The sequence below is a fragment of the Dendronephthya gigantea genome, unplaced genomic scaffold (genome assembly GCF_004324835.1).
Source record: "Dendronephthya gigantea isolate DGI-Jeju-01 unplaced genomic scaffold, DenGig_1.0 000077F, whole genome shotgun sequence".
NCBI classification, from domain to species: domain Eukaryota; kingdom Metazoa; phylum Cnidaria; class Anthozoa; order Malacalcyonacea; family Nephtheidae; genus Dendronephthya; species Dendronephthya gigantea.
Window position 1 is genome coordinate 786,373 of NW_021163087.1, and position 11,953 is coordinate 798,325.

At 37.3% G+C, this 11,953-nt stretch overlaps 1 protein-coding gene across 1 annotated transcript; it reads left to right on the top strand.

Moving 5' to 3' along the window:
* Nucleotides 1-2,695: 2,695 nt before the first annotated feature.
* LOC114532040 lies at nucleotides 2,696-5,667 on the top strand. The gene is made up of 3 exons (XM_028553631.1): nucleotides 2,696-2,945; nucleotides 3,498-3,659; nucleotides 4,562-5,667. Exons 1-3 carry the CDS (start codon nucleotides 2,699-2,701, stop codon nucleotides 5,665-5,667), a joined length of 1,515 nt encoding a protein of 504 aa, XP_028409432.1. The 5' UTR covers nucleotides 2,696-2,698.
* Nucleotides 5,668-11,953: the final 6,286 nt, after the last annotated feature.

Genomic DNA, 11,953 nt, shown 5'->3' on the forward strand with positions numbered 1-11,953 from the left:
TCCAGCATTCTGATACGGAACATGCTGGTGTTTCTTTAGACAGTCACCATATAATGCAATAAACTGTATAAACTCACTGAACAATAAATGCGGTCGAAGATACATCGCCATTCATCGCGATTTTATCGCGCCAATCTCCGACATTTCGAAAATTACATTCCTTGCGTAATGTTATATTAATAGAAACTATGTTTATCGGAAACCGGAAACGTTCGGAAGAAACAACTAGTTTAGCCTGCGCGACAACAGTATAATAAAAACCTGGGGTAGTGTCGTACCGTATAATATTAGAAATAACCGCGTCTATTTTCTGATAGTTCAAATACTTTTGGGTTGTTCAGCATAACACAGCCACAAATGCAAAAATAGCTTAGTCTCTGTTATGATTGATATACTCTGACAACATGCAATGTTCGTAAATTTCCGACAGGTTTGAATCCTGGGGGGGGGCCATGGCCCCCCCTGGCCCCCCCGGCCACGGCGCCCCTGAGTAATTCATTCAAATACGCTAGGAAACTACTCAATCAAACTAGCTAGTATTTTGGAGGGCAACCTTGGGCACAAGGAATTTTTTCTCTTTCCTCCACCGTCTCTTGGAGAAAATGAAATGAAATTGTGTGTCTCAGAATTTAAAGAAAATGCTTGTGTGAGAATGTCCCATTTTTGAGACAGGAGACCGGTAGCCTGAACAACGAAGGTCTGTGTTAATGAAAGTAAGGCTAAGAGACTGGAATTTACCTCGATTTACTCGATTATCTGGTATTTCAACTTGGTTTTTGAGTTTCGTGATAATTTGGTAATCGAAGTGGAAGCACTTATATTCATTCCTGTATAATGTCAATTTGCAAATTGTTATAAAATGTTTATAATTTGATACTTTGTACATTTCTCTGAAATTGGAACATTAACACTTTCTTTATAGGATAGAAATAAGTTATTTTACTTTGATATGGCGTATTTTTCACTGGAAAACGCAGGAGATTGAGAATAGATTCAACAGAACAATGGATTAAACGCAATTCATAAGAGGTACAGTATCATACTATCAGACCATAGTCATTTAAGGGCTGTTTACATGAGCCCGGTTACCCGAGATTCAACGAAGCGTGAGATGATTTTGAGGTATTAAAATGAGCAGATAACATGAGCTTGGCAGTCGTACAATCACCACAACAATAGCATGTCCTTGTTTGGTGTAATAAAGACTTATTTCAATACCTCAAAGTCCTCTCACGCTTTGTTGAATCTCGGGTAACCGGGCTCATGTAAACAGCCCCTTAATGGCAAAATACGCAAGTTTGCTCCGCCATTGTAATTCAGTATAAGACAAAATTAAATAAAACCCACCATTTATAACACATCCAGTGTATAAATAGGGTGGGTTACCCCTCTCTAATATGCCTTGATACCCATACCTCTAACAGATAAGCTAGAAAAATGCCCCTATAAGTCCCACTTTAAAATGGACATCGGTTCCTAAAATATGGTTTAAATAATATGTTACATACACCATTATCTTGTTATGTTGGGAAGTTAGTGCCCTCTTTTTTCCTTCTCATAAGAATGAAAACAAAATTCGAGGATTGCTATAAGAAATTGCAAATTGAAAAGTTGTGTACTTTGTAATTTGGGCTTTATTTTGGCTTATGACAAACTAAACAACATTCCAGGCATAACATGATTGAAATTTTGATTAAACTATAACATGAAATGTTGCCTTGATTTTGGGATTTTAATGAAATTATTTAATTTTAAACATTGAGGAGCAATTAACTGGCGGATCCATCCGAATTATCTCTACTCTGGTTTGATTAATGAAAGTAATCCCAAAGATTATACATTCATGACCCAAGATTTCAACACTCTGGTCTAGTGTCTTCATCAAGGTTGATCTGATGTTGAGACTCAGATCCTTATATACTCTAAACATGACGTCAACTATCAATGAGATGTAAAATTGATATTCTTTTGGCAAATAGCTCTGTCATCCCTGTTTATGGCACAAAGACTCACATTAATATGCCAGGCCTCCAAACAATGCCTTTCTGCATAACGATTGTTAGTGGTAATGACTTTTTAATCATTCCACACAATGTTAGTGGTAATGACACTAGACTAGAGTGTCGAAACATTGGGTTGAAAGGGAAGTTTTTGTGTGGTGATTACTTCCATTAATCAAACCAATGTAGTGATAATAATTGTGATGGATTATGTACCTAGTTGCCCTGAACATATTAACTCGTAACTTGGGAATGTTATTTAGTTTTTTGTGACCAATAATTTAGTTTAAAACAGACTTTATTATGGAATGCCTAAGTGGACAAAAGTCCCTGAGAATTTTTTTATAGACGCGAGAATTTTTTTATAGACGCGAGAATTTTTTTATAGACGCGAGAATTTTTTTATAGACGCGAGAATTTTTTTATAGATGCGAGAATTACTTTGTAAATGCGAGAATTCTTCTACAGAAGCGAGAATGCTTTTATTTATTTATAGTTGCGAGAATTATTTTGTAGAAACGAGACTTTTTAGACGCAAAATATTTTTATATTAGGGCGAGAATTTTTTATTATACATTATATATAAATTTACAAACGCAAAAATATACATTATACTGACTGCCAGTTCTACTTATACTTATGGCGGGAAATAATGTGCAGTTGTCACTTGTCACTGTGGCAGTTATACACAACACAAAATGGCGGCTAGAAATTCAGCTTCAGCAACAAGACCCGCACGGGCCGCAAATGAGATTTTAACGCAAATATTAAGTCATGTTGGGGAATTATCTGATGCTTTAAGTCCATCTGCCAGTATCGGATCGGCAGGCCAAGGTACCAGCACTCGAAACACAGGCAATACTATAAACCAAACAGTGGAGGAAGAGGTCAGGAAAGTGTTTGGACGATCTGAACGACCATCCAACACGCTAAATACAGCTGAAGGTATTCAAATCCAAACGCACGAAATTGACGACGGGCCCGAAATTCGTAATATTATTACTGTTATTGTAAAAATAAAGTCGAAGAAACACAATATTAGCGTCTGTTAGATCGGTATCGATGATTATAAGCTTTCTGTCAGTAATTTTTAGCTTGTTGTCGGTTGTTGTCGGTTGTTGTCGGTTATTAGTAGGACCGTTACATACACCATCATTGCCTCCAGGTCAATGTTTGACTGGTTTGGTTATGAGCAAAGTGTTTGCCAACAATAAACCAGTTTACATCAGACCATCAAAGAAAATCCTCTTCCAGCCTGATGAAATTGAACGAAAGACACAAAAACATGAATTACCTTCTGATATATTTGATGATAATTCTGATGACAATACCTTGGCAAACTCAAATATAGATATCATCAACTCTTCCCAATCTGTTGACATGCCAATTGGTAAGATAGCTTTGCAGTCTGCTTCAATTAAGTATTTAATAGATTTTTAGTGCACTTGTTGTGTGACTTACCAGCTGATTTTAATTTCCATGCATATAATTTTCTAGGTGGGGTGATTGAAAATCCAGAAGAGCATCCAGCATTATATAATGCTGAATATGTACCAGATGAGGTGGCTAATGAAGTTGCTATCCGTGCAGAAGCTGCAATTACAGATGTTGAAGTTGCAGAAGTGGCAGAATGTACTATTACAAATACTGTTCAACAAGGTAGCTTGCATTTTTAACAATTAAGTTCATTATTTATTTGGTATTAGCATGCCATTTCTCAACATTTTCAATCAATCCATTCTTATTTCCAAATTCCAACATGAAAATCATATTGTATATATATATATATATATATATATATATATATATATATATATATATATTATATATATATATATATATATATATATATATATATATTATATAATTATTTCATATTATTTTACAAATTAGACATTTTTCTATAAGCATATGTAATAAACAATCCGTCAGTAATTAAATCTATAACTATAAAATCTATAACTATAACTATAAGTATTAAATCTATAATAATGTTTTTTATAAGAAATGATTTTAAAAAGACACTTGATAAGCAGAATGGTAATTAAGCACATGTTTGTAAACTTTAAAAGAGCGCTGAGTCAGGTTTTATTATGCAGAGTCTTGTCATTAAATTTATCATTGTAGGTCACAATTACTTCCTGTTATTATTGTCGATATCAGATTACCTTTTCACCTGTAATACCCACTCAACTGTCGTACACAATCAGAAATTGGGGGTGTTAGCCTGTAAATATTAAACAGTAAACACATTCTTCATTATCCTATATAAACTCATCTGTGACAAAGCATTGAGAATTTTATTTAACCTGTTCATACTTTTAGATGCTTTTGAAAAGAAATGGAAGTGTAATTTGCAAGTTGACAACAAACATAGTCCTGATTTAGGAACGATGCTTTGAAAAGTTATCTGAACTTGATAGTAAATAGTTATGTATTTATTTCATATGTATATAGTTATGTATTTATTTTAAAGGTATATATACACTTCCTTTACTTTTGTATGCAGCACATAATTCTATACTCAAAATATTAATTGGCACTATATTTGTATAATTAAGATCCTGTAGATTGGGCATGTGATGAGATTTCCACCGGCACTGATGATCATCTCTTGGAAGATGCGCCTGCACTTGTTAAAGAGATTGCCATTCATCGTAGCAATGTGTTGAAAGACATGATTGCAGCCTTTAAAGAGGAGGAAGTTCTTAATTGTGCTCTTGAAATAGTTTTTATTGATAACCAAGGAAAGATTGAAGAGGGGAGAGGCTCTGGAGTGAAAAGAGAAGCATTCAGTTTATTTTGGAGCGAGTTCTACGACTCTTTGACGCTCGGCGTTTCTGAAAAAGTTCCAGCCATTCGGCACGATTATCAAATGACCGAATGGCAAAGTGTCGGGCGTATCCTTTTTGTCGGCTATTCCAAGTTTAGTTATTTTCCTATCGGATTGTCAAAAGCATTTATAGCTTCGTGCTTTTTCACAGAAGAATTACTCCCGAATGAATGGCTATTGGATTCTTTTCACCGATACATAGCTGCAGACGAGAGTGAAACTCTCAAGAAGTGTTTGACTCCGGAATGCGGGGACCTTGGAAAAAATCAAGATCTTCTTGATTTCTTAAGTGCCTACAAGTGTTATCGGGTCGTTAGCAAGGAGAACATGCCAACAATTATCGACGAACTTGCTCATCAAGAATTGATTCAACGTCCGAAATACATAGCAAATGCATGGATTCCTATCGTTAACAAGCTTAAACAACACCCAGAATTTACTAGCATAGAAAGCTTGCATGCTCTTTATGAGGCAAAAAAGCCATCTAATAAAAAAGTTTGTAATCTTTTAAGAGCGAATCCCAGCACTGACGCCGAAAGAGAGTGTCTGTCTCATTTGAAGAGGTTCATTAAATCTCTCGACCACGCTATGCTTCGCCTATTTCTGCAGTTCATAACCGGTAGTGATACCCTTGCTGTGGAAAAGGTTGATGTTGGATTTAATGAAGAAATTGGTTTTAGTCGTCGTCCAACAGCCCACACGTGTGGTCCTCTTCTGGTCATTCCGGCTAATTACCAGTCATACAATGAACTGTCTGAAGAATTTAGTAGTATTCTTCGTCGTCATGGAGAATGGTCATTTCATATCGTTGATTTCCAAAGAGTTAAAGACTAAAAGACTAAAAACTGCCAAAACATAGCTTTTGATTATATTGTTACGGTTACGTTGTATGTTTTATTAACATCGATTAATTATAATTCACATTTTTTACATAAGAAAAGTTTGATGTCAAACATAACATATTCAAATTTGGTTCCCTTATCGTTTGCTGCCGTGTTCACGCGCTTTGAAACGATTTGTATACATAAAGTAGCGATTTGTAAGAAACGATTTGTATAAATAATGATACCGTTTGTAAAAGTGTTAAAACTAGGCTTTGAACAAGGTATTACACCATATATTCTATGTACACATTAGCATATTTTATATTATATACATTTTTGTTCATGAAAAGTGCCCCCTCAAACAATCGCGAACTGTTTGGTAATGATTTAAACCATGGTTACCATCATCGTCTTGGGGAGTTGGAACTAGTTCTTTTATTTCCATTATCTGCTCGTTGTTTAAGTGAATGGTGCTTCCTGGAACAATTACCATATTGTCCGTTTCAATGTCAACGACAGGCCCATCGGGATCAATGCCATAAAGCCCTATATGGCCATCTACATTAACTTCATCGCATTCACTTATCTCTGAATACCATAGTGCTAGGGGGGATTGATGGCGCATTGTATGGAGACCGTGACAGTTCCACTGGTTCACAAACTCCTCTACCGAAGCTTGTACTGCAGGTAAATATACGTAATGCAACGCAAACAAATCCACTTCGTCATGAACATTAAGAAGGTCGTTCTCTTCCATGAATTTGAAAAGATCTTTATAATACGCGGATACGACCCTGTTTAATTCCGCCCACAGGCGCTCGATCCTTTGGTTGTGCACACTACGGCCACAAATGAAACTTCCACGATTTAATCCCCGGTTTCTGATCATAAAACGAGCAACATCAACGTTTTCAACGCCCTTGTCGCCTCTTACTCTTAAAGGCAGTCCATATTCTTGCGTACCTTGTATAAAATATTCTAATGCTGTACGTGCTAGATTGTTGGTACAGCATTTTAGGTATATAATAGTCCTGCTATATCCATCGATACATCCATGGAACACAAACCTCCAACTGATTAGTTTGTGATTAGAATCAATGTGCCATAGATTATTTGGCTTTCTTACGTTATATGCTCGTCGTTGAATAGCGCACCTTCGCCGATCGAATTGCACGGTTTATTGGATCAATTGTGTGCAGTACATCTCGGATCTTCCATCTCTGGACATTGATACCTCTTGCACGCAATGCCCCTCGTACATAGGTTTCCCCTGAGTAAGGTGTCAATCTTAAAATGTCTCTAACGCATGTTTCTAGCTCTTCATTGGAAATATCATCGTATGAATCATTCATGCCGCATTCTTTTCTTCTTCGGTAGATTGTCTTAGCACTAACGCCCAAACAGCTGGCTATTGCAGTCCAATGCATGCCAGTACTACGGAGAATTTCAATTTGCTCTTGAGCAATGGAGTACCGTCGTCTACCGCCGGAGCTCCCTTCGTGATGAAGCTCTCTTTGTACTCTGCCAACTCTGACAGCTTCTTCGTTGGATGCACTTAGTTCAGTTCTAAGATAATCGATTCTTGTCATCAAAATATCGAGTAAGCTTGCAACTAACTGTCCAACTATAAGTGTTTCATCATTGCCAATAGCTAAAGACATAGCAGTTAGAATTTGAATGAAGTCTTCCAAACGGTCTGTAAAATGCTGCAGCAAATTAAAATTACTGGACAACTCGCTCGTATCAATCGTGTCTAAACAGTCTTGTAACGACAGAAAAAATTCTGCAATTCTTCATCTTCACCTGAAGCCAAATTAGGCGCGTTAAAAACGAGAGCACATATAAAAACGAAGTAAACCATGTTGAACGCAATTTGGAATAACAGTAATAGCGTCTAAAAATTTTCATTTGTATAAAAAATGTTTGCATTTATAAAAAAAATTCGCATTTATAGAAGCATTACCGGATCTAAAAAACTATTCTCGCAACTATAAAAAAATTCTCGCATCTATAAAAAAATTCTCGCATCTATAAAAAAATTCTCGCATCTATAAAAAAATTCTCGCATCTATAAAAACATTCTCGCATCTATAAAAAAATTCTCGCGTCTATAAAAAAATTCTCGCGTCTGTAAAAAAATTCTCGCGTCTATAAAAAAATTCTCAGGGACTTTTGTCCACTTTGGCATTCCATACTTTATATCATCTTTAATTTTTCCTCTTTGCTTTCTCTTTAACTTCCGCCGTCTTTGATACGGTTGTTGACCCTGATATCAGATCGTCCACGTACAACGCCTCACGAAGTTTTGATACTACTTCAGGCTCTCTTTCTTCCCAGCTACTCAGGTGTGTATCGAGATGACACCAGCCCGAAAAGAGCCCTGGTAAATCGCAAGGTCTCTAGTTCTGCTTGCGGGTCTTTACGCCAGTGGAAGCGAAGCGCGTCTCGGTCGTTTTCACGAATACGTACTTGCAAAAAGGCCCTTTGCAAGTCTCCCGTTAGAGCCACTGGATGAAAGCGTCCCCTCACTAACACGTCCCACAATTTATTTTGCAACGGGGGCCCGGGGTTTAGACACTCATTCAGCGATGGAATACAGAAGCGTCATAAACAACTCGGATTTTGTAGATTCTGTATCAGGTCGAATAATTGTGGGGGATGTAGTATTCTCTTCCTACACTTGGCTGTTCAGCTTTTTCGATTACCCCCTTTGATTTTTGTTCCTCGATTATCTCCCCGTATTTGGTTGTTAAACCCTGACGCTCAAGTCTGTTCGTTAAACTTGTTAATCGTCGCAAAGAATTCATTGTTGGGCAATGGAGGGCGGTTGCCACGCCACGGGAGGCCTGTCTCGTACCAACCACTTTGGTCCCGGGTGAGTTGTTCCTTGAAATCATCAAACACACTGTACTGGTCATTAGTAGGTGTATCCTTTAAGCCCAAGATATCCAGACGACACAGCTCTTCATAATCGGCCTGGGATGTCTGAGTCAAAAGCGTGTTGGTTATGTTGCAAGATTCCTTCCCGGGAGACATAATAGTCCATCCAAACTGTGTCAACTCTGCTACTGATTGGCCTGGTTGGCCGACTTTGGAGGGGGGGGGGGGCACGTCGGTTTTCAACTTCGCAAACTCGCTCGCTCCCAGAATGATGTGAACCGGTAGACGCTCTTTCTCGTCAATAGCGACCTTAAGCATGTAGAACGCGAACGCGACGACGACGGCTTTTAATACAACGGGTCATTGAAAAGAAATGAATATTTAAAGACCCAGATGGGTTTTAGACGTCGTCTTCGTTCTGTTTACAACGGGAAAACGTCGTTTTTTACGTCTTGCCTAGAACGGGTGCATTTCAGGACCTAGCGAGCACTACCTCGAATTAGGCTCTATAGATTTGCCCTTAAACATAAACACAATGTTCTTAACGCCTTATACTCACTAAATCATTACAATTAATAATATAAAACAACAACTTTGCTATAGCATTTATTTAAAGGAGAATTTCAAAGCCGCGTCATCGTCGTGTTGCCGTTTCCAACATGCTTAAGGTCCCTAATGTCCTCCATGACGACAACTTTCAAGTGTGGGTTTTGCTCAATCATGTGCTGATATCTCGGATCGTCTATGAATAAGAGTTCCCCCTTGTTCACTTTGGTGACTTCTACTGACATAGAAAATTTACCCAATCCTCCCTTGATCTTCAATGGTCGACAATTCGACTTCCCTCGTTGTCACACCGAGCATTATGTCGATTTTCTTTCTTCCACTTCCGCGTTGAAATACGATCCAAAAGTGCAGCAGATCGTAGGAACTGCCTGCGCCTGTGTGAAGAGTAAGGCTCTACACTTGACACCTTCAACTTCGACTATCACGACCGGGTGCGTCACTCGTGTGTTCACGTCATTGCCTGCGACTAGCAATTGCTCTTCTGATTGTTCACAAATTGAGGTATGATGTTTCTTGTTACATTTCTGGCATCCGAGTTTGCTTTTACAATTGGCAGCACGATGTTGACTTCCTTTACAATTGAAGTATAGTCTCTTTTCTGCTAATATCTTTCTCCTTTGTTCTCTTTCCACAACTTTTGGGCAATTTGTGGCTTTGTGCGTGGTATCCTCGCAATACACACACCCTCGTTCTCGCGTGTCTCGTGGAGAATCTTTTTAGTGGAAGAACTTCGATAGCTATATTTATATTTTTTACTTCAGTAGCTATATATTTGTTGCGTTCGAGTTGTTTAAGTATTAGGAATTTAACATTTAATAATAATTACTCCCGGTTAAGAAAAACGTGCACTCTATATAGAGTGGAGATATTCCCCAACCGCTCATGTTTTTGCGTGAGAGTAATTGCTATAGTGCATGGTAAAGTTGTAAATATTTTTTCGAAGTCTGAATTAAGCTGTGCACCACACCTTGTTTAGCTGTAATAATGCTAAATATTTTACACAAGAGAAAAAAAGATCCTTGAAAATTTTTCTGGTCTTGGAGTTTAACTTCATGTCCTAAGTGGAAATCTTTTAAAATCACTTCTTCGATACTATTATAGGCGTCGTATTAATAGTGTGCGTATTAGTACCGCATTTCCAGAGCGCATTAATTTCTTGGGGGATAAATACCGAACTTATTAGAAGTTACAAAAAATAGTACTAAGTGTTCCCGAGATGGAATCTCATTAAGCCATTTACAGATAAGTTCCAATATAACCAGGGAGCAGTGTGGCAGCGTTTTCAAAGAACGTAGCATCAAATGTGGCATAACAACTGCCTAAAATATAGACAAAACACTTCTCGACGTTTTCGACCTTAGGTCCTTTGTCAGGAGAGTTAGTAAGACAGACTGTATTTACAGATATATTGAATGACTGTATACAGGATCGATATTTTCAATAACACATGTTTTTGGGATAACAAATGAAATCTTTATTAAATCAGTTCCCTCGATACTTATCGTAAATCTCTTTTTAAAAATCTAAGTTAGTCTTTTTCCTAACCAACGAAAGTTGTTTCATTTCGATAACTTTACTCGATGAAAATCTATTTTGAACCGGAGTACTTTTTTGGAACCGGTATCTTCACTTTACGGTAGTATTTATCAACACACATAACCTTTAATAATCGGCCTTAAATATTAAATATTAGATAAAAAAAGATTATTTCCCATCAATACTAAAAGTCAACCATGTTACCAAATTGTTGAACAAAGAACATATCATAAACGAGATTAGCAAATCGGATACATCATCATCTGCATAACCCCCACAACCCGCGGCGACACCTAAAATTAAAATATCTTAAATAAAAAATAAGACATAAAATAAGACATAATGATAGAAAACAGGTTGTTCGTTTTGCGGTGTATATCAATTTTTTATACTGTCCGCGTTTCACCCGCGTTGCAGAAGGATTATAGCACATTCAAGCACGCAGGGCCGTAGCTACAAGCTTAAGCCGTAGCTACAAGCTAGGGGGTGTATATTCATATTTTCGTCTTATGCCCGATAAATGTTTTTGAAACACCTTATAAAATTTTTCTATTTTCATATTAAAATGAAACGAAAGAGTTTACTATGGCACTTACCGTCGTTTGCTGTAGCAGCAAATTCTGCCAGGTGGACAAGTATATGTGGAAGAATCATAACAATAGTACTTTGAAATATCATTCTGCGAAACACAGAAATCAGTGCATGGCTGAACTGCAAAGGAAAGGGAAAGTCGTGCTCAGCATTTATTAGTCAACTTTGGTGGATGATAATGGTAAGGTTTCAGAAAACCAAAAAAGTCATTTTAAAAAAGAATTGGGGTTGCGATGGTGTAAAATACAAAAACCTTTAGGATCGGTTGACCAGTAGTCATTTGAAATCGGCTTTACATGCTGTGTTATAAATAAGTCAGACAAATTTATCAGACAAATTACATTATTATGTACCACTTGTCAAAGTTTGGTGTTCGTAGCATTTCATTGGTCGAGAGCGAATCATGCGAGAGTGACGAAATTTTGATGTCGCCAGCGCGACCCCCGCGGAGTGAGATAACCTGTTGTCTCATGGGAAATAACAACTTTAATCACGTGCAACGCACCTGGACGTGCGACCTTTAGACTGTTTATCCATTTGAAATTATTCGCCTCGTGAAATATCGACAGGTTTTGGGTCCACAAAACATGTTTCCTTCGTTCTCAGTAAATAAGTGTTAATTATCGTCGTTTGTTTATATGATAACTTTATAAGCTATATTAGCATGGAATATATATACAGGGTGTATAAAAATGACAGCAAACAGCTGACCCAAATTAAAT